Here is a 25,931-nt window from a genome sequence, read left to right as displayed (position 1 = left end):
GGTGTGTCACCAGCCTGCCTAAAAATCTGTGCTGAGCAGCTGGCCCCCATCTTCACACAGATCTTCAATAGATCACTGGAGCTGTGTGAAGTCCCCTCATGCTTCAAACGCTCCACCATCATCCCCGTCCCAAAGAAACACAAAATTACTGGACTAAATGACTACAGACCTGTGGCACTAACGTCTGTAGCCATGAAATCATTCGAAAGACTGGTTCTGGCTCATCTGAAGGACATCACTGGACCCTTACTGGACCCCCTGCAGTTTGCCTACAGAGCAAACAGGTCTGTGGATGATGCAGTCAACATGGGACTGCACTTCATCCTGCAGCATCTGGACAGACCAGGGACTTATGTGAGGATCCTGTTTGTGGACTTCAGCTCTGCTTTTAACACCATTATCCCGGAAACCCTTCAAAATAAACTAACTCAGCTCTCCGTCCCCACCTCCGTCTGCCAGTGGATCAACAGCTTCCTGACAGACAGACAGCAGTTAGTAAAGCTTGGCAAATTCTCATCCAGCACTCGAACCATCAGCACTGGAGCTCCTCAGGGCTGCGTACTCTCCCCACTGCTCTTCTCCCTCTACACCAACGACTGCACATCTAAAGACCCCTCTGTCAAGCTCCTGAAGTTTGCAGACGACACCACACTGATCGGCCTCATCCAGGACGGTGACGAGTCTGCTTACAGACAGGAGGTTAAGGAGCTGGCTGTCTGGTGCAGTCTCAACAACCTGGAGCTTAACACGCTCAAAACTGTGGAGATGATCGTGGACTTCAGGAGAAACCCCCCTGCTCTCCCCCCACTCACCATCATGAACAGCACTGTGACTGCAGTGGAGTCATTCAGATTCTTGGGCACCACCATCTCTCAGGACCTAAAGTGGGATATTCACATTGACTCCATTGTCAGGAAGGCCCAGCAGAGGTTGTACTTTCTTCGCCAGCTGAGGAAGTTCAACCTGCCACAGGACTTACTGAAACAGTTCTACTCTGCCATCATTGAATCCATCCTCTGCACCTCAATAACTGTCTGGTTCAGCTCAGCTACCAAATCTGACCTCAGAAGACTACGGAGGGTAGTCCGGACTGCTGAGCGAATCATTGGTACAACCCTCCCCACTCTCCAAGAACTGTACTTATCCAGAGTGAGCAAAAGGGCTGGTAAAATCACTCTGGACCCCTCACATCCAGCACACTCCCTCTTTGAACTGTTACCGTCTGGTCGACGCTACAGAGCTCTGAGCACCAGAACGACCAGACACAGGAACAGTTTCTTCCCTCAGTCAATACATCTCATGAACACTCAATAAATAAACGTAGAACACACAACTAATACATTATCCATTCACCACACTCACTTATTTTATTTTCTCATTTCTAATTTGCACATACTTCACCTGTACATACATAGTCGCCTATATTATATATTATATATTGTGTATTTTTTATTTTTTTTGCTGCTTTGTACATTGGTTATTGGCTATTTCCTGTTATTTTGTTTCATTACCTGTGTCCTGTCCTGTTACTGTCTTTCTGTTGCACTGTGGAGCTTCTGTCACTACAACAAATTCCTTGTATGTGTAAACATACTTGGCCAATAAAGCTCATTCTGATTCTGATTCTGATTCTGATATCAATGCACCACAAAAATAATTGTATTAAAAAAAATAAACAAGTACACGTGTGTATTCCAAATTACATGACAAAAATTGTAGTTATGTAATCAATTACATTACACATTTCAGGGAATATAATCAAAGTACTTTTAGAGTACTACTAGACCTAACGTGTTTATCACATTAATTTAAACAGGATAATCTTGTACCATATTGATATAAAAATAAAAAGAGAAACAAAATATATTCAATTCATTGTTACTAACAACATTCAATGCCTTAAATATTATCTTACGTCAAACTGAGAAGATACAAGTTTTGCGAGTTTATGAAAACAAACAATTAATTAAATCATAAAAATGTTACATTCAAATAAAATATATATTTTTAAATTGCAACAATCAAAATAAAACACTTAATAAAAAAATATGACATATTATACCCATTTATCTGCATGTGACCATGTGAATAATGTGTAATCATGTAATCAATAAAAAGTAACTGTAGTCTGATGACGAGTATTTTCAAATGTAATATAATTAAATGACATGTACTTAATGTTTGGGTAACACTTTATTTTACGGTGTCTTTGTTACATGTACTTACTATTATAATAACAATAAATTATGCATAATTACATGCAACTAAACCAAATCCTCATCCTAACCCTAAAGTAAGTACATGTAGTTAATTAATATTATTCAGTGTTTAAATGTATAATTACACTGTAATGAGGATACCTTAAAATAAAATGTGACCAATTTTTGGAACCTGATTACATGATCACAAAATCAGTTACTACCCAGCACTGTATATAAAACGTTTAATAATATTATGATGTTTAAAATGATCATTTATGAACCCAGGATGACACCCCTAGATTTAAAAAGCACATTTTGGATGACAATGCAATAAGCTTGGAGTCAGTAAGCTTTGAAAACAACCCTGCTGCTGGCCACTTTACCTGTGGAAGGGAGTAATAGACTGACAGTGGCAAGTCCACCTTCATGGACACCTGCGTGTTTCTGAAAAGCTCCTCCGTCATGATGCCATAATCCCTCTGGATCTCAACAACAGCCCATTCTCCACTTCACCAATTCAACCTAAAAAACCACAAATTACATCTGATATATCATACATAACATACACATCCATCTTTCAGAGAAATGACCTGCTGACCTGTTAAACCTCAACTGTCGCTGATTAAGAGGGGACTTGTGTCTGACAGACACTCACACATTTATTTCATACAATTTCTCTCTATTGCTCCCTCTGTGACTTCTTATACATCCAATCTCTATTCTAATCTTGGGAATTAAGGACACAGGCTTTCATTGTGCCATATGCGACATGTGAACCGACTTAAAGAGGTTAAAGAGGCCTGATTCATTGTTTGTTAAGAACACCCAGCGATCATAGGCCAACAAAAAAAAGGGACCTAATGTTTATGAAAAATGACCCACATTTAACCAGTTTCGATCGCAGCAACAAAGTAATAACACGCAGCATCATAAATAATGGCACTTATTACAGAACACATAGTAATAACATAAAAAGGTTACAAACACACTACTAACAAAAACAACAAACAATAAAAACAAAATGAACAAGCTCAAAATATTCAATTGAAAAAAGAAAAATTTGAATTTGAGATGCTATGAGTTTTTCCATAGCAATGTGCTATAGCAGAATGAACAAGAGGTTTATTAAGAGTTTGGGCTATTTGTATTTCAACAAAATAAAACAAAATACAGATCAGGGTTCATGTTTTAAGATAAAATGCATTATAAAATGTCAAATTACATTCAAATAAATGCATACGTGTTATAATGAAAATGTTTTTAATTTAAATATTTAAATGCAAACAAAAAAAACATTTACTATACTTTTTATTTCCTATCATGCTTGAAGTAATATTCAGAGCCTTGGTTAGCCCTCGTGTTGTTGGGCTGTGTGCGGTATATAAATAAAAACCTTATTTACTATTTCACATCAAATTTACTGTATTTTACACAATTTAAAATCTCCTACCTGCTGATCTCCTCCCGTGATGCAATGCACTCTACGGGCACACGGGGGCGTCTGGGCTGGGAGAGACCCCGCTCTGTCTTCAGGGATCGAGGCGCATCTGTGGGTCGTTCCGCGCGTCCACACTAGGAGGCACCGCCGCTCCCTGCTTCCCCCATTCACTCTCAGCACCGCACAGCAACCGGAAGAAGCTGTCTGAATGTGTCATACCATGTAGCACCAGTCTGAAGTTAAAGTGTCCGACGCCAGGCGTTTGAAAACCCGCTGTCTGCAAACCGGAGGATGCTACAGATATGTAGCTGACAAGCCGAAAACCGTCTCTTCATCAGCAGACCAGAAGCGAAAACCAAGTCATATTGAAAACATCGTTGATTTCCCCAGAGGTGAGCTAAGATTTTATCGCTGGCTTGTGTGCGCGAACTTAAATACGGCGTATGCAAGCTTGGCTTTACATATTAAAGCGTGTATTGGTTCTTTGCGGTTGTAAGTGTTGTGTTGTGATATGAGCTGTCAGATGACTAGCTTTAGCGCGTCGCATTCGCCCGCCTTCTGTCTGCTCTTCATTCACAGTAAACACCGCGTTCAGTGACGGTCTGCGGGGATTTCAGCTGTTCTTGTGGCTGTAATGACTGAAAGGTTTATAGTCGTGGGGGGAACTGCGGGGAAGTATGTGCGTGACACAGCTAGTTTGCTAAGTAGCCTAGAGAAGATTCTGGCTAATGCTGACGCGTTGCTGGAGTGACATCACACACACAGCTGTCGTTTACAGTAGATGACTACATTACTGTACTATACATAAAAACAGTATTAATAATAAGCAGCAATAATAATCCTCTTTTGCATAATTACGGTTCTCTTTTGTGGGATAAAGGTCACGTGACATGCTGGTATTAAACCAAACATTTTTTTTTTTAATTATTGTAATTATTATTGTTGTACACATATTTATATAGAAAGAGGGGTTCTGTGGAAATGATTAGTGAAAAAAGTGTTGATTAAAAAATGTATAGTTAAGATTACAAATAAAATAAGTTTACATATAAAAATGTAATTAAATAATAATCAAAATTTAAAGATATAATAAAAAATAACTATATTAATTACTAAATTCATTATTATAGTACGAATGACTACACATGTAATGTGATATAACTTAAAATAAATTATATTCTATTCTTAAAAAAACTTTCCCCTTTTAGACTTACACTATTCATTTACTAACTGCTTGTTTTCTTAAAAAAACAAACAAAAAAAACAAATATATATATATATAAAAAAAACTAACACTAGATTCTCTGTTGTTTTTTATTCTATCTATTTGTTTTCTTTTATTATACAATTAACAAAAATGAAAAAAGGCCTCTATCAGTAGCTTGCTCTATTCTTTTCCTATTGTTTTCTTTTTATTTATTATATTAAAAAAACACTACGTGAACTGCATTAAGCTAACTGTGACTTGTTATAGCACTTGCATATCATTGCTCTTTGTTGAATTTGATTGCTTCCAAGTGTACTTAAGATCTTAAAAAAAAAAAAAACTGTACTTGCGTGGATAATATTAATGAAATAAAAAGCCACTAAATTGTATCTAAAGAGAAGAGATAAGAAGACTTGTGACTGATGCATTGCTATTTATATTTGCTCAGCATTGCCCTGGTTGAACTTGCTTCTAGTCTAATGCATATTCTCTCCAAGGGTTTGTAATATAGTGTTCATTTTGGCCGTTTGGACGATATGGCATCTGTCAGTTGGATGGATGTAACGATTAACCACGAGCCGGTTGAAAATCCATTCAAATATGTGACGATCCTGTGTCTCATTCAGCTCGTCTGCTGTTTCTGTTTCATGCAGATATTTTTTATGGATAGTTTCACAAAACTGAAGTCAAACCATTCTGTTTTTGCTTCAGATTTGGAAATTATACAGTCTTATTTCGATTAAAAACTGCTCATGTTCCATGTATGAAGCTTCTTTGTTTGGATCATGATTAAAATGCATTTTATTTGTGTTATGTATTTGATTTGCTTGTTTTAAAAAATCGACTTAGTTTTGTTATTTACATTTGCATTATATTTAAATGTTATTATATAGTAGATGCTTTTATCCAAAGCGAATCAAAACCAACAAAAGAGCAATAATAAGCAAGTGCTATATTAGCATAACATAAGTTTTCTGTTAATGGTTTAAAAAAAAGTCAGAAAATGAACAAAATAATGTTTTGTCAGGAGGTCATTTTTAATTTTCAGTGATCTTTGCATTGCAAAACATTTAAAAATGTAAATTTTTATACATTTAAATAAGTAATATTAAAGGAATAGTAGCAGTTTTGGGGCTTGTTGCATGATTCATCATTATTATGTTCCTTATGTGTAACAAAATAGGAGATGGATGAGAGGACGTGATTATAAATGGTGAAGCTTCAGGTGATAAAAGTAGTTCATATGACTTGTTCTCTATTAGATCATACTATATTTATCTCAAATGTGTCTCCAATGGCCACTTATGTTTGAATTTCAAAGGGATGGCATATTTCATCTGGACAGCTCAGAAGAAATAACACATAACATTCTCTTATGTGTTTTTAATAGTCGGATGATCCCAGATCCTGGATTTTTAAATAGTAGTTTACTAAATGTATGTCTCTCTTTCCAGTAGAGTGATGTCTGGAGCGTCAAGCAATGATTGTCCACACTTGGAGTGCGTGGGGGAGATCACCAAGGAAGAACTCATCCAGAAGTCTCATGTGAGTCCCTACTAAGACCCAGTCGCACCTTCATCATATCATTGCTTCCACCCATTTCTCAAAAGTCAAATCTAGTGTGCATTATTGACAAAGTAATGACCCCTATTCCAGAGTTTGTCCATAGGCACTAATAATGCCTCACATATAAGAGCTTAGGCTATAAACAATGCATGCTGTTGAACAAAGTGTGATGAAATCAATGTGCAATTATGTGGATGCATTATACATTATTGTAGTTTAAAAGCATTTGAGGTTGCTTGCCAGATTGTACCTTTAATAGAATACAGGTTTTCAGAAGAGTTTTGTGTTAGTGGGTTCCGTTGCATATATACACAACCTTTCAAAAGATTGGCTCAGTAAAATGTTTTTGAAATAAATCTCTTATAAGGCTGCATGTACTTGATCAAAAATACAGCAAAAACAGTCATATTTAATATAATTTCAAATCTGTTTGAATGTTATTCCTTTGATGGCAAACTGAATTTTCAGCATCATTACTTCAGTCTTCAGTGTCACACGATCCTTCAGAAATCATTCATATCTAATATGCTGATTTCATGAAGCATTTCTTATTTTACCAATGTTGAAAATTGTTTTGCTGCTTAATACTTTTGTGGAAACCATAGTATGTTTTTTTTTTTTTTCAAGATTCTTTGATGAATAGATAATATAGATAGTCGTTTGTAACATTCTAAATGTTTTACTATCACTTTTGAACAATGTAATTATCCTTGCTGTATAAATGTATTATTTGAAATTAAAATAATTGAACATCTTTCTGAACCCAAACTATGAAACGGTGGTGTACATGGCACATAGACTTGGAAAGACCATTAAGTATAAATGTGTTTGTTTTCAGGGTCAATGTCAGGACTGTAAAGTCGGGGGACCAAACCTTTGGGCTTGTCTAGAGGTAAGTTATCTTTAGGTAATGTTCCTCCACAAGTGTGGTGTGTAATGGGAATGCACCAATATTAAAAATGCTGCAGCGTTGGCAATTAGCTGCAAATTATTTTAAGATTAATACCTGATAACCGATAATTGGCTGATATTAAAATGATATACTATTTTGTGTAAAAACAAACAAACAACAAAAAAACTTAAAATGTGACCCTGGACCACAAAGCCAGTCTTAAGTCGCTGGGGTATATTTGTAGCAATAGCCAAAAATACACTGAATGGGTCAAAATGATTGATTTTTCTGTTATGCCAAAAATCATTAGGATATTAAGTAAAGATCATGTTCCATGAAGATATTTTGTTAATTTCCTACTGTAAATATATCAAAACTTAATTTTTGATCTGTAATGTGCATTGCTAAGTACTTAATTTGGATAATTTTAAAGGCAATTTTCTCAGTTTTTTTTGCACCCTCAAATTCCAGATTTTCATATAATTGTATCTCGGCCAAATATTGTCCTATCCTAACAAACCATATATCAATAAAAAACTTTTTTATCCAGCTTTCAGATGATGTATATAAATCTCAATTTCGAAAAATTGACCCTTATGACTGGTTTTGTGGTTCAAGGTCACAAAATGACTTTCTATCTTTGAATATGAATTTGACATGTGAAATTCTTGATTATTGAAGGCTAGTTTATAATGAAGCCTGTAGAGTATCATTTCATTTAGTGTATATCTTTCATTCAGAATGGCTGTTCGTATGTTGGCTGTGGGGAATCACATTCGGACCACAGCACTGTCCACTCTCAGGTTAGTCAAAACTCTGTAAATACTATATACACACATTTAAGAAAATAAAGAAATTCAATCAAATTAAATTGGCAAATGCATACAACAACATTTCAATACTAAACATTTAAATGAAAAAAAAAAAGAATTCTGATCCAAGCACACATGTTTTAAAACAACAACAACTTACACATAGTAAGAAATGGTTATAAAAACTGAAACAGAAGTGAAACAAGTTGTAGGAAAAAGGAAAAATAAAAAGCGATACCAATATCCTTTGCCGGTGTCCCAGCCCGGTAGAGTCGTTGGTCTTTACACTTTTCGGTCATCACACGAGGAGGGCTTTACACTACGGCTACCCACTTTCCTGTTTATCACTAAAAATGGCCAAGCAAGTGCAGACACTTGAACTTACAACTTAAGATGTTTTCAGCCACAGTGAGTGTAGCATTACAACTCTACGATTACTTTTGTAGGTTGATTTAGACAGGTGAATCTGATCCCTGATCACATGTGTCACCCTGTGTTGATTTCACGTCTGTTATTCTGATTGTGACTGGAGACTTAAATGATGCAATGAGTCGCTGAAGTGTGATTTGAATTCCAGGCTGGCCTGTGGGTGAACTCATCCATTATTAATCAGTGCTCCAGTGGGGATCTCACTTCCCTCTAAAGCCCATTTTGATTACCCATTACTAAAACCCCATAATGCTCTCAAAACACCCTTGTGTCTGTGTGAAAGAAGAGAGAAGACAGAGCCATCAACCATACTTCTGCCACAATAACCTGCGTTCAGCCCATGTTTTTTCTTTCACTAAGCTGTTTTCTTCTAGCAGGGTGCTTGTGGGTATAGAGCTCTTCAGTGAAGATGTGTTTTTGTAGGTGAACACAAAAGTTCCCCTGACAAAAACCTAATGAGATTTTTCCATTGGCTTTTGGATTATTGTGGAAAATAGGCTTTGTGACCAATGAAAGCACAAGATTTAGTTCATAATGAAATTTTTTCATAAATGAACACAGCGTTTGTGAATTTTGAAGCCTGAATGCAATCGGCAGAATTAAAAAGCAAAAAATAGACTATAAATGAACTATACCACAGTTGCATGACCAAAACACAACAAGGCTAGTGAGTAGATGATTTGCAAAAAAAGCCCCAATACCAATTTGATAATGCTCAGTTCAAAAATATCAATAAAGACTTTTAACCACAATTTTTTCTTTTCAAATAATATATGTGTCCATTTAAAGCTACAGTCTGTAACTGTTGGGTTAAAAATGATCCGAAATCAATATTTGAGCAAGTACATAACCAGCCAGTGTTCAAAACTATCACCTTACTTTAGCCCGATTCACAACGGTTTGCTTATAATAATGTTTTCTAATTTGAGTTTATGAAACACATGTGAATGAAATTAAATTATATTCCAGTTTTAAATGTGCTTCTGATTACAGATTACACAAGATTTGTATTTTAAAGACAACCAGTTCGAAGGGAGTTCATAGTTTACTTTTTGGGCTAAAAGAATTTCATAATATGAAATTTGAATGGCATGACAATTAGATTAGACTGTACAGAAATTGAAAATACACACTATACTCATTGTCACGCAGTGTTCATGTTGTTAGCATTAATAATTTGAGAATAAAGTATAACAATAATAATAATTTGCATGGTTGGATATGATATGAGCTAACCGATCGTTAGATTTAGCTTTTTTCCTCAATTGGTCAGAACAAATGTGGCAGAATTGTTACTTACTTGTTCAGATGGCAATATACAATGAAAATTCTTATTTGGGTCATATATTCCAAGACATAGGCTAGAATCTGTGATTCCTAAGTACAGTATCCACACCGGTGCAGTGACTGACAGACGGACACACATACTCCTCAAAACATTCGATTCATCCGCGCTGGAGCCGTGCCGGAACACAACCCCACACATGGAAGATAATTCCGCACAGAGCTGCAATTCCAGGTTTTCAAACAGAGATGGCGACAAAGAGGCAAAACTTATGGACTGCAGCTTTAAATTCACTTAATCAAAACAACAAAGCAGTAAAACGTCAAAAGTGTTGGTTTTAATGACAAAAAAAGAAGTGTTCAACGCGTCTCATTTAACTTAGAAACTGCAAAAAAAAAAAAAGGAAAAATATGTTTATGTAATTTTCTGTTGCTGTTTTGATGTAGTAAACATCTGGGTCATGTTTGCATTTTCTTCTGTTACTGGCCATAATTCTAACCTTGAAATCAGGACTAGGCATAAAACAATATCTTTAGAATCATTCACATGTAAAAATCAGCTGAGAATTCAACAAATAGTTTTAACTTGGCTCAGAGAAAGATAGAAATCATGTGTTTGTTTGTCTTTGATTAAGGGATGGTACAAGACTCATTACGTTACAAATGGCTGTTGAAAGCAAAAATGCTGCATATTTTGTAAGAAACTGTGCTGTGCTAGTGCAAAAAGGCAGTATTTTTGGAATCAGCACCTCAAAAATGGTAAGGAACGAGTATTCAATGTCATTCAGCAAATATTATGTAGGGAGATATTTTTATAATTTTTTTATTTTATAATTTTTTCAATTGTGTAAATTACCAGAGAAATGAGTGCATTGGGCGTACCATAATTTATAATGTAAATGAGTTTTCTATTATGTTACCCTTGCTGTGCTGTGAATTCAAATGGATATGGGCATGTACAACATCCTATCCATCACTGAAATGGTGGGAGTGGCAGATTTTGGTAGGGTTTGTATTTTGGCGCAGCTCTCATAAATGTTTTAAATTCCCCCGTCTGGCTGCAGTTGCACCAGTTCTAGTGTCGCAGTGAAAGCCAATCCAGACACATGAATAATGTAGAGACCCCTTAGCCCCCACTGTGTGCATGCCCAGGCTTCACATCGCCACTTCCCGTTTCCCCTGGTACATTTTCTCTCTTGTTGCAACACACTTGTGTTTTGCCCTAACTTTTGAAGAGTCTTTCTGTTGCAGTGTAGACTTCATTTATAGAGAAAGAGAAAATTTATAGAAATTTTGGCTTAATAAATAGCAGCAGATGTTTTAAAGGTTTAAACAGAACCAATTATTTTTTTCCGTACAAAACAACTGTAGGGCGATTACTGGTTGATTTTAGTTGTAATATTCATTGGTCATTTACAAAATGTATAACAGGATTTGAACCCGGTCCCCATGCAAGTTATAAAATTACACTCCTGACTCGCAGTCTTCAAATGAAATCAGTCAGCAAATAGGTAATTGACATAAAAAAGGATGAATTGTCTGGATAAATTGGGGATTTTTCTTTTCTAATTTTCCAATTCAGATGAATGCTAATGCTTCTGTTACTACTACTACTACTATTACTAATTATTATTAAAGAAGCTGATATTGATAATGTATTGTGCATTTTTTTTGTAATATATGGAGATAAGATTCATTTCCATGTAAATGTCCATGCAAGCTCTGTGGCTTTTTCTTCCAGGAGACACGGCACAACCTGACGGTGAATCTGACCACTTTGAGAGTGTGGTGCTACGCCTGTACCAAGGAGGTTTTCCTGGAAAGAAAACTGGGTCCACACGCACCGTTGCCCAGCGCTGCCAAGCCCATCTCCCCAGAACAGACTCCCAGCCCGGTCAGAACTCTTGCTCAACTTTCTGTGAATGCAAAGAAAAGTTTAGAAGTGAATATAAATGATAAAATCCTCCTTTATATTACAGGGGTACAAACTTGTCACCTTTCAGCAAAATTCGCCATTTTCACCTTGAAATAGGTCATTCACGTGAATTGTGTAGATCTGTATATAAAAAAAAAAAAAAGGTTTTCGTTGTCCTCGTTTTCTGCGAGTCATCTGTGTCACGTCACCTGTAGCGTTTTTCCCCCCCTGTTGTTAAAGGAATGGACCCGCCCTACTCTGCCTCTGATTGGCTTACCTTAATGTTCTTTCCCTCATCCAACCAATCTCACCCCTGAAGCCTAACTTTTAGACGCTGCAGGCAACTGTCCATATTTCGGACGGAATGCATTTGTATCTGCTGTAAATTATGGTGTTCCAGTTGAAATGGTGATTATCACATGAGGCTGCTGATTTTAATTTTTTTTCATTGTCTTTCTGGTTCTCAGGATCCCAAAGCTCCTGGGAGCCCCAACTCACTGCGAGTTCCTCCAGCAGGAACCTGTGATGACCTGGATATGGAGACTGAGGAGGAGGACGAACTGAGGACCAGAGGTCCTTCATCTCTCATGTGTTCTGTGCATTCGCTCTGCATTCCGCACTGTCTGAACCTTGTCGTCTGTTCCTTCTCACAGGTCTGACTGGACTGAAGAACATTGGCAATACCTGCTACATGAACGCAGCTCTCCAGGCGCTTTCCAACTGGTAAGAACCCCAATAACGAGTCCCCTTTCAGTCTAGTTTTACTCTGGTTTTATCAATCTCTCTCTTTCTGGTTTATCTTCTAGTCCTCCACTGACACAGTTTTTCTTGGACTGTGGTGGTCTGGTGAAGACCGACAAGAAGCCAGCGCTATGCAAGAGCTATCAGAAACTCATCACAGACCTTTGGCATAAAAACAGGTACATTCCTCTCTTGCCATTTCCTATTTATGTGTAATTTTTCAGGTATTTTTTCCTCAAGAAACAAGTTTCATTATAACTTTCTTTGCTCTTGTTTTGTGTGGGTGCAGGAACTCCTATGTTGTTCCTACAAATCTGTTCCAGGGCATTAAGGCTGTAAACCCAATGTTTCGTGGTTATTCCCAACAGGTATGTTTTCTATTAATTTGTGTAAAAGCATTAGGGATGCATAGATATTCAAATTATGGCTTACATTATTGTTCAAATGTTTGCAGTCATTCATATTTATATTTTATAACAGGGAACAAACAAAAAACTTACTGACCACAAACATTTGAATATTAATTTATTTAAAAATAAATTGTCTAAATAAACAAATAACCACTAAAAATGCTTTAAATGCCACAAGTGACTTTAAGCATCACAGCATTATAATGTACAGTAAAGAAATACATTCATTTAGAGTTTTGCGGAAGATAATATTTACCAGTGATATTAAATTATTAATGATTTTATCGATGATGGCAAGGGTAATCTAAATGTTTTAATGTTCATGCACTTGTATCTTGTAATATTGTCAGATAAATATACAGTATTGACTATGATATGATTGGCCGTTAAATTTGTCTGTTAATGATAGTGTGAGTTTGAGGCGGGACTTTCTGTTCAGTTCACCCAGTGGCAGATGAGGTCATACTCAAAATATCTTGCTTGCTGTGGGGATTTCATCTGAGAGAGCCTCATTCTAATTTCGCTATTTCTCCTTTCAACTGTTCCTCTTATCATACTTTGTCCTCTAGCTGCATTTAAGAAGACATATTTTTATTCTTGATGATGAGAGATTCTATTCTCTTATATGGGGCACAATATGATTCAGAGTTTCTCTAGATGTTTGATCACCTCCAACCACTGGAAAACATCCATTGTCATGCCTGGCTGGAGAGGAAGGTTGTTTGGAGAATTAGTGTTGACATGAATGGGCCATCATAGACTGTAGGAAACATTGATCTCATTTTCAGGCTCCCTTTCATGAAGCCCAGATAGACTGTGGACTCCTGTAGAGGGGACATTCAGTCAAAGTCAATGAACGCCTTATTCTAAAGTCATTCCCTCTACAAAGTATGAAAGGAAATGGCCATTAATACCACCAATTGAATACAGCCAGGAAACCTTTTGTCCTTGTACTGCATTGACATAATACAGCGATGGCCTTCTGGTCTCATGTGCCGTGTCCTGTTGTTGGAAACTTGTTTGCCTACCAGGATTCTTAATACCAGGATGTTAGAATGCCAGTTGGCCAAGTTGCCATGTGGATGAGCCAGTAATGACTAATGTTCTCATAAGCTTCAGCTGTTCCTATGGCGATGGGGTCCGTGTGGGTCCCTGACTAATTTGCGGTATACAACGCGTGTTGCATTCTTTTGATAATTCCTGGAAACATTTGGTCAAAGAGTGTGTGGTTGTCAGTGCACATGCCAGAATCCCACCACCAAGATTAATGGACTAGTCAACAAGACAGATGTAATTAAAGGGGAAGTTCACCTGAAAAATGGAAATACTGTCATCATTTACTGGCTGATATATCAGTACTTTAATCTTGCAAACCCCCTATTATTGGAAGGCTATATTTACAGAATAACTGTTAATAATACAGAAACCTGCACAAGTTTTTCATTATTTTAATTAAATTGTATTTCTGAAATAAAACAAGGGAACAAATGAATAAAATGGCACCACAAATAAATAAATCATGGGAATGTATTCATAAGTCGTGGCCACTATATCTGTCATTTGCAGGGCATCATAAAATAAGGTGTTCCAGGAAATATAAATATTTGATATTGTGTGGCATTACATCCACACCACTAGGTGGCAGTGTGAGTACAAGATACTGAAATATTGACCAGTGCAACATAAACATTACCTATAAAGGCCCGTTCACACCAAGAATGATACTAAAAAGATAACTATTATGATATCTGTGACATTTGTCTGCCGCTTTACATGCTAAAGCTCTTTAAAGTCTGTTTCTGTTTGGTTATCAATCTTTTTATTGTTCATCAGCTGGAAAAAGTCATTCTTAAAGTGATTCCAACTATATCTTATCTCTGTTTTTTCACTGTAGCTGTGGTGTGAAGTAGTTGGAGCAATTAATAAAACTTTATAGGAATAGTTTTGGTCCTTGTGAGTTTACTAGTTTGCACTAACAAGTACTAGTTTGTGCTTATTTTGCAAAAAATTAATCAAAATCTGTCTCTGTCCTAAGGATTCTCAGGAGTTCCTGCGTTGTCTGATGGACCAACTCCACGAGGAGCTCAAGGAGCCCATTCCTGAACCCGAGGACCCAAACCAGGCTGTGGCCATGGATGACAGTCCCGATGAGGAGAACCACAGCCAATCAGATGGCTTCCAGTCCTGTGAGTCTTGCGGCAGCAGCGATCGTGCTGATAGCGAAGGCCTCAGAGTCCCAGAAGACATCAATGAAGCAGAGATGCTGATTTCAGAGCAGAACCTAAACAACCGAGATTGGCAGAAAGAGAAGAATCTCATCAACAACCTGTACCGTGCCGGTTCCCATGGAGACCTGGATAAAGACGTGGACACGACCAATGAGCCAAGGCCAATAATCAGCAGCCAAGGAGCCATTAAAGCCCAGGGCCGGAATTCTGGTAAATGCAAGGCTGTTACTTCTATGCAGTTTTTTTTTTTTTTTTTACACCAACATGTAAACAAACTGCCATACAGGCTCCCATAAACTCATGGTGAAGGTTTTTTTTTGTTCTTTGCTCTGAGGTAAAAAGTGCAGTGCAGTGATTGTTTCCAAAAAAAATTTTGCTTGCTTTTATTGACTGACTTCTTTGTTTCCACCTTGTTCAGATTCAAACCCTGAAATCCAGGTCAGCAGTTCCATCAGACCACACAGTCCCAATGGAAATGAGGGTGTCACATCTAGACTGTCCACCAGTCCCCCCAAATCCTCAATGTGGCCAAGCCTGAGCTCTGCTCACAAGAAAGGTACCAGAATTTGAGTAGGAAGCACTTCGGGACAGTTTAGGAGTTATGTACTAGTTTAAGTAAATGTATTATTAATAAATCTTATTTAATAATTAACACAAATAACATTTAAATTGCACACAAGGCAGTTTTATATCAATGTTTTAATAAAATAGTTTCTACTCCAATTTGTTGTTAAAATATTGACATTTAAATGGTAGCTATAATAAAGACTTTTTTTCATGACAGCTTTATGAAAACATACATTAAATAATGCAACAAGGCAACAGGTTAAGAAAAACATAATGAATGTGTTAGTGCATATATTTAGCAAAATGCTAAAGAAGTATTTTTTTCTAGTTGACTGTCGAGTTTATGGATATTGAATGCCTTATGAGGTAAATGTAACGTGACATTGTTTACAAGCTGTTGACGTTTTTCCACATTTTACATGAAACACAATACATTTAAAGTGTCATGAAACCCTAAAACACATTTTATGATATGTTGACACAGGTTGCACATCAGTGAAAACAATTTTAGCACTCATTATGTCTATTATTAAGGTAAAAGTGGTTATTTTTTCATTTTTTGAAGCAATTTTGTTCTTCCAGTTCAAAAAGAACCAACGTCACGTAGAGTGACGTATATGCTTTAATTTGGATTGGCTGCCGTGACTGGAGAGTACGCGTCTACGTCATCAGTTTTCAGAGCTTTTCTCAGTATTATGAACCAATTACTGCACTGTATTATGCATGAGATTGTATTCAGATCTCATACTAGAGTTAACACACTGTCAGTTAATGTCTGCAAACATGACCATAGCAATATTTAATATGGCAATACGTGGAGCACGCATGAGAGAGCAGTTTCTGCACTGAACGCCGCGGTGAGTTTAACATCACTCGCTGCACGGATCATAGCTCATATCCAGACCTGAGCAAGCCTGTTTCAGGTTTATGTAAACATATTTCATATTCTCTCATGCTCCAGACATGAACCAGCACCGTGTATACGCACATATCATGTCTTCTTCAAATGAAATATGCACAAATAATAGCTCTGATACAGCGGTACGTCTGATCATGAACACGATGACACGATGGATTATTGTGAGACACGGCGAAACGATACAGACTGAAAATTCAAAGAAGAGCAAACAGAAAGTAACTGCTTGTATTCTGTTTTTAAAGATATTTTAATATTGATTTGTCTGTATAATGAGTGTGATGTAGGTCTGTGTTTTATTGGTTGTTTTCTCCCCTCTTCCCACCCTCTACACTCCCACTTTTCCACAGTTTTACACGCCCATTTCTGGAGTCTTTTTCAGAGCTAAGCTGTGAAAGACCAGTGCTGAAACAGGGTGGTTTCATGACACTTTAAGTAAGCTGTACTGCTTTTCAACTCCTGATGTTCATTCAGGTTTATTTCATGGTATAACTTCTAATGAGAGAGATAATTGGTTCATGTGCTGCTTGAATTGAGGCTACAGTGATCGGTCATGCCACATTAATGAGCATCAGAACCACATTTATTGTTTGTATTTTGTGATTAAATGGAGAGAATTTGAAAGCTGAGACTTTGTTTCATATTAACATTAATAAAACACAAAGCTCATTGTGATTCTCGGATGGCAGCTGTACCTCCAATAATGTTTAGTGAAGTTTGTGCATCAACAGAAAACAGCATAGAATAAAAGATTGATCTTTAGATTTAAGAATACATTGCAGTATTGATTAAAGGGGTCATATGATGCTATTTTAAAGATCATTATTTTGTGTATTTGGTGTAACAGAATAAGTTGACATGCTTTAAAAACACATTTTTCAAATACTGTACATTATTGTAGGTCCTCTATGCCCCGCCTCTCTCAAACGCGTCGTTTTCTACAAAGCCCCTCCTTCCAACAAGTGCAGTCTGCTCTGATTGGCCAACTGATCTAGTGCATTGTGATTGGCCGAACACCACAAGCACGTGTCGGAAATGTGATCAGGAGAGAGGAAAACAGAGTCGCGTGACAGACACAGTGATGATGCCCGTATGTATTTGCAGTACACAAGACTATTTCTGACGGGCTGTACACTCCGTTACGCGTTACGCGCAAAACTCCGCATTTGAACAGTCAATAGCAAATACTTGAAGTAATAACAAAACATACTTACAGTCGCTGATTCAGAAGCGCCAGATTGTCATAGCATTATAAAGACTATCTCTTTGGGTTTGAGACTTTAGTCTTTGCAACTTTAGAAATCTTATCTATGCACAAACACTTGTAACACTCCAAAGAGAAAGGAAAACTTGAAATCGCATCATATGACCCCTTTAAAAATGAAAAATCTATAGTGTTAATCCAGCTCTAGCATCCACACAGCTGACATGTTCACCTGTTGTAGTTTATACACTTTGTGTGGACAAAATAGACTCTGACAGTTAAAATGTAGCGTCCGAGAAACAGTTACTTAAACGTTACTGTTTCGGTCAACTATTTCTTGTTGCCGAAACTTTGCTGCAGCAAGTATTAAAGGATTTTTTTTCATTATTTTAAAATGTTCCTTGAGCCAGGTTTACTTATAATGTTAATAAAGTTGATATCTGTACAAAGACGCGAGCGAGCTGTTTAAACCAAATGCGTCAAAGCGAATGTGAGACTCAACGCATGGACGGTGTCAGAAAGTGAACATGCATCTGTACACTGTATCCAGTGTAGACAAGATGGTGGCAATGATTTGTCATTTCTATATGCTTTTGACACGACGCGATACTCTCATTCATCGTGATCAAGCTGAACGCCAGTGGGCGGGGCTTATGTCGATGTGTTGCTCTGGAGGCGGTGTTTATGCAAACGACTGTGCCTAGCTGACGTCACCTTGTCCATTTGAATCCAAAACGAGTTGTTTTCTGAGGGTTATTAGGGTTTCTGAGAGTTATGCTTTTTATTTATGATGAGGACATTTTAAGTTATGAAACTTGCAGGATGTATTAAGCATACAAAGACCTCTTCTGTATCAAACGAGGAAATTTGGTTTCTCATGTCATGAGCCCTTGATATAATAGTTGTGAGCATCACCAGGGGCCGGTTGCATAAAAGGTTAAGACTAGTCTTAAAAGTTAGTCAGCTAATTTTTTCCCTTAAGACTGGTCATGATTTTTTAATTCGGTTACATAAAAATGTTGGTTAGTCTGAGTTGAATCCAAAAATAAGACTGATTACCCTTTAGCTAACTCCTAGTTGGTCAGACTAGTTCTTAAGACACTGTCTTAACATAGAGACTAAGTTTATGCAACTGGCCCCTGAACTGAAACAGATTTGACATTGATTCTAAATGTTTATAATGTGTGATGTTGACAGTACCCTCGTTCACCCCACCAAAGAGCAAGCGACAGAGGAAATATCGCAGCATCATCTCTGAAGTGTTCGACGGCACCATTGTCAGCTCAGTTCAGTGCCTGACCTGTGACAGGGTGAGTGATCGGTGTGTTTTTCAATCTAAAATGCCCCCAAATAACCTCACTTTAATAAACAAAGAGAAAACAAGCATTTGATTCTTCAGTTGCTTCATTTTAAAACTGACAGAGGTCTGAGTGTGGATATGCTTTCATTAAAGCATTTTATTCTTGGAGTGAGAGCTCAAATGAATATTGATTTTACTTATACAGTGTTATTTGTTTTGCCATAATTTTACTCTTGAATAAAATAGCTTATAAAAATGTTTTCTTTCTTTCTTTCTTTCTTTATTAATACTTCTATTCAACAAGACCTTACCTTAAAAGACTTTTACACCAAATCAGCATATTAAAATGATTTCTAAAATATCATTTGACACTGAAAACAAGACACTGAATGCTGAAGATTCATTACAGGAATAAATTCTGATTTAAAATTTATAAAAATAGAAAGCAGTTATTTTAAATTGTAAAAATATTTCACGATATTACTGTTTTTACTGTATTTTAGATCAAATAAATACAGCCTTGGTGAGCATAAAGACTTTTTAAAAAAGTATATGTCATATATTTTATATAATTTTTGATGATCATGTGCAAAATGATTTGATGATTGTGTGTAAATTTTACTATTCACGTCATTGTCGTTGTCTGCTTATGTAGTTAAATCACGAACATAAGTAATTTTGTTAATAATATCATATAACATTGCTTGCATATGAAAAAGTGGTTACACTTTATTTTAAGGTGTCCTTGTTACAGTGTAATTATACATTTAGAGTAATATTAATTAACTACATGTATTTACTAAATGTGACCCTGGACCACAAAACTTGAGATTTGAGGATCGGACAATATTTGGCTGAGATACAACTATTTGAAAATCTGGAATCTGAGGGTGCAAAAAAATCTAAATATTGAGAAAATCGCCTTTAAAGTTGTCTAAATTAAGTTCTTAGCTATGCATATTTCTGATAAAAATTTTAATTGATATATTTACGGTAGGAAATTCACTAAATATCTTCATGATCTTTACATAATATCCTAATGATTTTTGGCATATAGGAAAAATTGATAATTTTGACCCATACAATGTATTTTTGGCTTTTGCTACAAATGTACCCCAGCGACTTAAGACTGGTTTTGTGCTCCAGGGTCACATATGATTAGGGTTAAGGATATTAGGGTTTGGGTTACTTGCATGTAAGTATGCATAATGAATTATTATAATAGTAAGTACATGTAACGTGTAACAAGGACACCTTAAAATAAAGTGTTACCCAAAAATGATCGCTATAATAGAAGAAAATTTACATTTGAGCTATTTTGCAGTTGTTTTAATGGCTTTGTTATTGTTTCTGACAGTAGGTGCAGTTACAGATTAGCATTTGAAATTATGCTCCTCTGTTACTTGTCCTTCCTTTCTCAGGTTTCGGTGACTTTGGAGAACTTCCAGGACATCTCTCTGCCCATCCCAGGGAAAGAGGACCTTGCCAAGCTGCACTCTTCCTCCCACCAGACGGCTCTAGTCAAGGCTGGTTCGTGTGGAGAAGCCTACGCCCCTCAAGGCTGGATTGCTTTCGTCATGGAATATATCAAGAGGTATTATGCTGACATTTCTTTTATGTGAGACTGTACCCTTGTGAAAAAGTACACTGAAGCATACTTTTAAAAAGAGTTCTTATTATGGAAATAAGCGTGAGCTGTAAATGAAAATGTATTATAGATTACATTAAAATTAAATGCAGTTAGTTGAATTTAAGAATGTGTTTTTGACCCACTTCAGTAGGATGTATAATTATAATTTCATAATTTATTCTATTACACTTGAAATACGGTTAATCTCTATAGAATGTATTGATAAGCATCTATGGTCAACTAAATTATGTTTAGTTCTATTTGAACTTGTAATTACACATTTTCACTATTTAAAATATTAATGTATCATATATTAGCATTATGGGTATATTATGTGCTACCTTGAGTCATTATGTCCGTAAAATATAATTCAGTAATTTGCAAGTATTTAAGCATGTATATAACACAGGGCTCCAGACTGACCATTTTTTCTAGGAAATGGAAGTGGTGTGTTGCCAAGTACGGTGACCCATACTCGGAATTTGTGCTCTGCATTTAACCCATCCAAGTGTACACACAGTAGTGAACATACACCCGGGGCATACATACTGGTGCGACTAAATTTTGTGAGCGGTTGCAGTGGCGCAACCACCTAATTGCCCAACTGATAAGCGCTGCCATTTCTGTTGCATATGAGAAACATCAAATGGCAAACGAAACAAAAGCATGACGAAACCGCGCTACTTGTTTGAGCTGTGCAGCCCAGCGCGGACCGTTTATCAGCTCGGACCAATAATTGAGTGCAGCGCAAGCAAAGTGGTCCGAGTTCTGTTACAGCACAGCGCCGCGACATCCAGTGAGAAGCGTTTGAATTCGCCACAGAATAAATAAAGATTGCTGCGAGATCCGGTGAGATCATTCAAATTCTGCATAGAATTCTGTTATTAACAGATCAAACAGCGCTGATGTAGAAAACCAGAAGTAGTAATGATACCACTTCCATGGTGTTGTGGCAGAAAGAGTCGAATGTTATTGCATTATTCATTTCAGGGTTTGTGCAGCCTTTTGAGAGAGAAATTCAAGCACTTTTCAGTCACTTTCAAGTATTTCACATAACTATTTCCAGCAATTTAAAGCTCTAAAAATGATCCGATTTATATATTGTTTTTAACGCGATGACCAAAATAAACGTTGTGGTAAACAAACACTTATTTCAAATTTAAAAATACATCAAATTACCACTATAACCAGTAGATGGCAGCAGAGAGGCACTTAATGGCTTATTAATCATTCATTTCCATTTTTTTTTGCTTTATATTTTGATATTATAAAATCACTATAAAATATCAAATCATCAAGAAATCAGATTTTGTCAAAGTTTTGCACTTTTCATGTGTATGAAGTAAAAAAAAACCACAAAGTGCTTTAAAAAACAAACTTTTGTTCAATTGGGAACTGAATAAATCAAAGTAAAGAGCGTTCTTTTGAAAATCGCTGAAGCTGTCGGTCAGTTCGATATAATAGGCTACTATGTAAGAGATAATGTACAGGCAGCCTGTAGTTATCGCGAAATAAGCCCCTTCAGTGTGATACAAGACCCTCCGCTTCGCGGGATAATGTACTGCCTGCACATTATCCCGATTATTACACGGCTACTTGCCACATAAGGAAAAAAAACTGGACATGAATATGAATTTGAAACATTTTATTGGCATATTTGTTTTAAATTAACATTTTTATCCTTCCGCGAAACGATATAGTACCACGTGACTAACATTCAAACGAATGTACGTTAGTAAGACAGACGAGATTTAAAAACTGCATTGCTGGAGTTGAAGGTTGGACTTTTAAGGATATCAAACTTTTTAAAATATCTGGCAATGCCAGTTCTGATGGCCATATAGCTGGCTATTGAATAAGTCTGACCGTTCGCACTTTGCACAGATGCATAAAATGATCGCAATACCTTATTAAGATCCTCTGCTTCATACTTGTCTGTCTCCATTTTTTTCTCTTTTAGCAAGTCTTTGAGAAGTGTTATTGCCCATTCTGTATTTTTTTGTGTGTTGGCTTCGTAGCTGTCATGCTCTATTTTGTCAAGTTCAGTCTCAGTAAGCTCTCTGTGTCTTGTCGTTGTTTGTTCTTCGTAGTTCAATTTTCGTTTTTTCGTCTTAATTGGTGAGCCATTTGAATCGTCCAAATCTATCCACTGTTCAAACGTTTTGTTTTTACCGTACATGTTAAAATTAATGTCGAAATTTTCCATTGTTAATTGTGGTTGTCCAGTGTTTGTCACAAGATGGCGCCAAACGGTAATCTTTGTTGGCGCGGAGGGATTTTAAACATACAAGTAGTACCGGCTATGCGTTATTACTTTGGAGCGGTTATTATTTGAAAAGAACGAACCTGCAAATGTCTCAACTGACCAATCAGAATCAAGCATTCCAGAGAGCCGTGTAATAAAAAAGAATAATGGTACAGTTAATGAGAGTAGAATATATATTTTTTATTTTGCTTATTGTTTTGAATAAAAGTAAATGTTGTACGCTTCCCGACTCAAGCTCAGTGCTTTACTGTCAGTTGTGCATTACCAAGAAATAAACATGTAATAGTAACTGCACTTTTTAATGCAAAACAATAGTATTTTTATTATTAAATTATCTTTGTTTCTAATAACCCTGCATATCACCCCCCAGCGCTACCAAATCTGCTTCTTGCGCCACCACCTGTAGAACTTACTAGCGCTTGTGCCACTGCTCACAAATGTTAGTCACATTGAATCCCAAGAAAATAGACTTAAAATGTTTCTTTTGAATCATTGATCCTCACCGTTTATTTCTGCTTATTGATTTTTAGTTGGTTCTGGGGGCCTGTGGTCACGCTGCAGGACTGTCTGGCTGCCTTTTTTGCAAGGGATGAACTAAAAGGTTTGATTGTGCTGTTTTGAATCTTACATCTAGAAAAAGAAGATGAATATGGATATCTTCATGGAATTCGGTGTTAATATTTAACATAACAGTGGTGTAATTCTTACTGATTGTGTTGTTGTTGTTTTTGTTTTCAGGAGACAACATGTACAGCTGTGAAAAATGCAAGAAGTGAGTATTACCTTGTTGGAGAACTTATTAAAGATGATGGTTGCAGAAATTAAAGTGTTAATGTTGACTCTTTGGTTGTTTCAGGTTACGGAATGGGGTCAAATTCTGCAAAGTTCAGAGTTTGCCAGAGGTAGGTACACAGATGAGCTATTGTGGTTATTATACAGGGTTAGGCGCCGCATTATTTTTCAGAGATTGAAAAGACATTAGATTTATATAGGAAGTACACAAAATAATAAAAACACCACAAATAAAGTCAACAATGTCTTGGCCTTGTACCAAGTCTGTCTGAAAGGAACACAAAACCTGGACCTTTGGGCAATAATAGTAATAGAATGAGTAATAAGGTCTGGTGAGTTATCTGTTTTCTACATCCAGTGGATTTTTGTTTGGAGAGAGACTAAAAATGCCTTCAAAATATAATATCGGCTGCCATCTGGTAAATATGCTCAGGGACCTGTAATGGCAAGAGCAGCCATCTTATGGGAGTCGTTAGATCTGATGATTCTTCAGTACGTCTGTAGAATGAAAGTACTGGGCCACCATGATAAAAAACCTCAAATGGCAGTACCACACAGTCATGCTGTAAAAATTGCCCAAGTAGTTATATTTTTATGTGAACAGGCACGGCAGATTTTTGCTGTTTTTATTGTTGAAATTCTGTCTCCCCAACAGATTCTGTGCATTCACCTCAAGCGCTTCAGACATGAACTTATGTTCTCCACCAAAATCAGCACTCATGTGTCCTTCCCTTTGGAAGGCCTCGAAATGCAGCCCTTCCTGGCCAAGGACTGCTCCGCCCAGACCACTACCTATGACCTGCTGTCAGTCATCTGTCACCACGGCACTGCCAGCAGTAAGTCTTTATATAGACCAGGGAGATGGCCATAGATGTATTCTTCTTATAAATTCATACAGCAGTTACACTAAGTTATATAAATTATTATTCTTCGTATTATTAATGAGAAATAATTATGATTCATAATAACTTTTGAAAATATTTATAATTTTAGATATAATGTAATAGATTTTTGTGATTTATTTTACATTATTAGAAGAGATGTGTAAGTCGTGAAAGTTGTTTGATATATCAAATATCAAAACTGATATTTTTAATGTGATTTTTGCTTTAAGGTGGCCACTATATTGCCTATTGTCGGAACGAGCTGAACCAGCTGTGGTATGAGTTTGATGACCAGAGCGTTACTGAGGTGCCGGAGTCCTGTGTTCAAAACGCTGAGGCATATGTGCTCTTTTACAAGTAAGAACATTTACAAACCAACTCTAATTCTACTAACATCCCTCATGTAACCTTACATAACATAACCTATAAAATTATATTATAACATGAATATATATAATAAATAACAGTAAATCTTGGTAATATCTCTCAATTGTGTTAGTCTATATATATATATATGTATGTGTGTGTGTGTGTGTGTATCCTCTTTTGTCCTAACCCTTTTATATTAAAAATGTTTGACTTGATTTTATTTTCTTTGAAATTAAAATAAAGAAGCAAATAAACACTATAAATAAATTGATTTGATTTAAATAAATAGATTCAAATTTTAATTATTTAAAATAAGTAAATGATTGACTAAATAAGTCATCTAACAATACAGTACTATGAGTAGGAAAGGAATGCAATAATGTAACTTAATAGAAAGTAAATATTTTGTTGTATTTATAATTTTATAGTATTATGCTATTATAATAGTATATAACAGTATAATAGCTTTATGCTAGAAACTATACAGATGGCTTCTGAATTTTAGGATGGGGTCCCTCACATGAGGATCTTCAAATTTGGGAAAGCGTGGCATCTAAAAGATTGAAAATCCCTGGCCTATTCAACCTGTTAAAATGTAATGGAATAAGGACTTGGAAAGTGGCTAATGACTAAATAATCCTCATTTCAAATTGTATTTTTTTATTATTATTTTGCATTATTTATTACATTTTAATTTGAAATCTATTAAATGATATGGCTTCTGTTAATTATGTTTATCTATTGATTCTTTTTCCAGTATTTCCTGGTATAGTCATGAACAAACAATCATTTAAGATGCAGCTGTTTAGTAGGTAGAAAAGCTCAAAATTATGTTGAGCAGGAGAAACGCCCTTGAATCTGACTGTAAATCTCAGTGCTG

General features: G+C 36.3%; 1 protein-coding gene across 3 annotated transcripts in view; it reads left to right on the top strand.

Annotated features, from left to right (window-relative positions):
- Positions 1-3,713: 3,713 nt before the first annotated feature.
- Positions 3,714-25,931, top strand: part of LOC306881765 (ubiquitin carboxyl-terminal hydrolase 33-like) — a 28,234-nt gene continuing 6,016 nt past the window's right edge. Inside the window, exons 1-18 of one of the 3 annotated variants that reach the window (XM_079436030.1) lie at positions 3,714-4,031; positions 6,301-6,391; positions 7,251-7,304; positions 8,045-8,107; positions 11,571-11,723; positions 12,212-12,317; positions 12,398-12,467; positions 12,551-12,664; positions 12,775-12,853; positions 14,931-15,333; positions 15,542-15,679; positions 19,008-19,120; positions 20,532-20,704; positions 23,537-23,607; positions 23,745-23,778; positions 23,863-23,908; positions 24,454-24,634; positions 24,913-25,039. In XM_079436030.1, the coding sequence (XP_079292156.1) occupies positions 6,308-6,391; positions 7,251-7,304; positions 8,045-8,107; positions 11,571-11,723; positions 12,212-12,317; positions 12,398-12,467; positions 12,551-12,664; positions 12,775-12,853; positions 14,931-15,333; positions 15,542-15,679; positions 19,008-19,120; positions 20,532-20,704; positions 23,537-23,607; positions 23,745-23,778; positions 23,863-23,908; positions 24,454-24,634; positions 24,913-25,039 (2,009 nt within the window). In that variant the 5' untranslated portion in view covers positions 3,714-4,031; positions 6,301-6,307. Of the gene's footprint in view, positions 4,032-6,300; positions 6,392-7,250; positions 7,305-8,044; positions 8,108-10,522; positions 10,589-11,570; positions 11,724-12,211; positions 12,318-12,397; positions 12,468-12,550; positions 12,665-12,774; positions 12,854-14,930; positions 15,334-15,541; positions 15,680-19,007; positions 19,121-20,531; positions 20,705-23,536; positions 23,608-23,744; positions 23,779-23,862; positions 23,909-24,453; positions 24,635-24,912; positions 25,040-25,931 lie in introns of those variants that run through there. The other 2 variants (XM_079436031.1, XM_079436032.1) reach the window with 2 other exon arrangements.

The sequence above is a fragment of the Barbus barbus genome, assembly GCF_936440315.1.
Source record: "Barbus barbus genome assembly, chromosome: 15".
Classification (NCBI taxonomy): Eukaryota; Metazoa; Chordata; class Actinopteri; order Cypriniformes; family Cyprinidae; genus Barbus; species Barbus barbus.
Note: the sequence above shows the minus strand (reverse complement) of the source record. Positions and strands in the feature narration are given on the sequence as shown.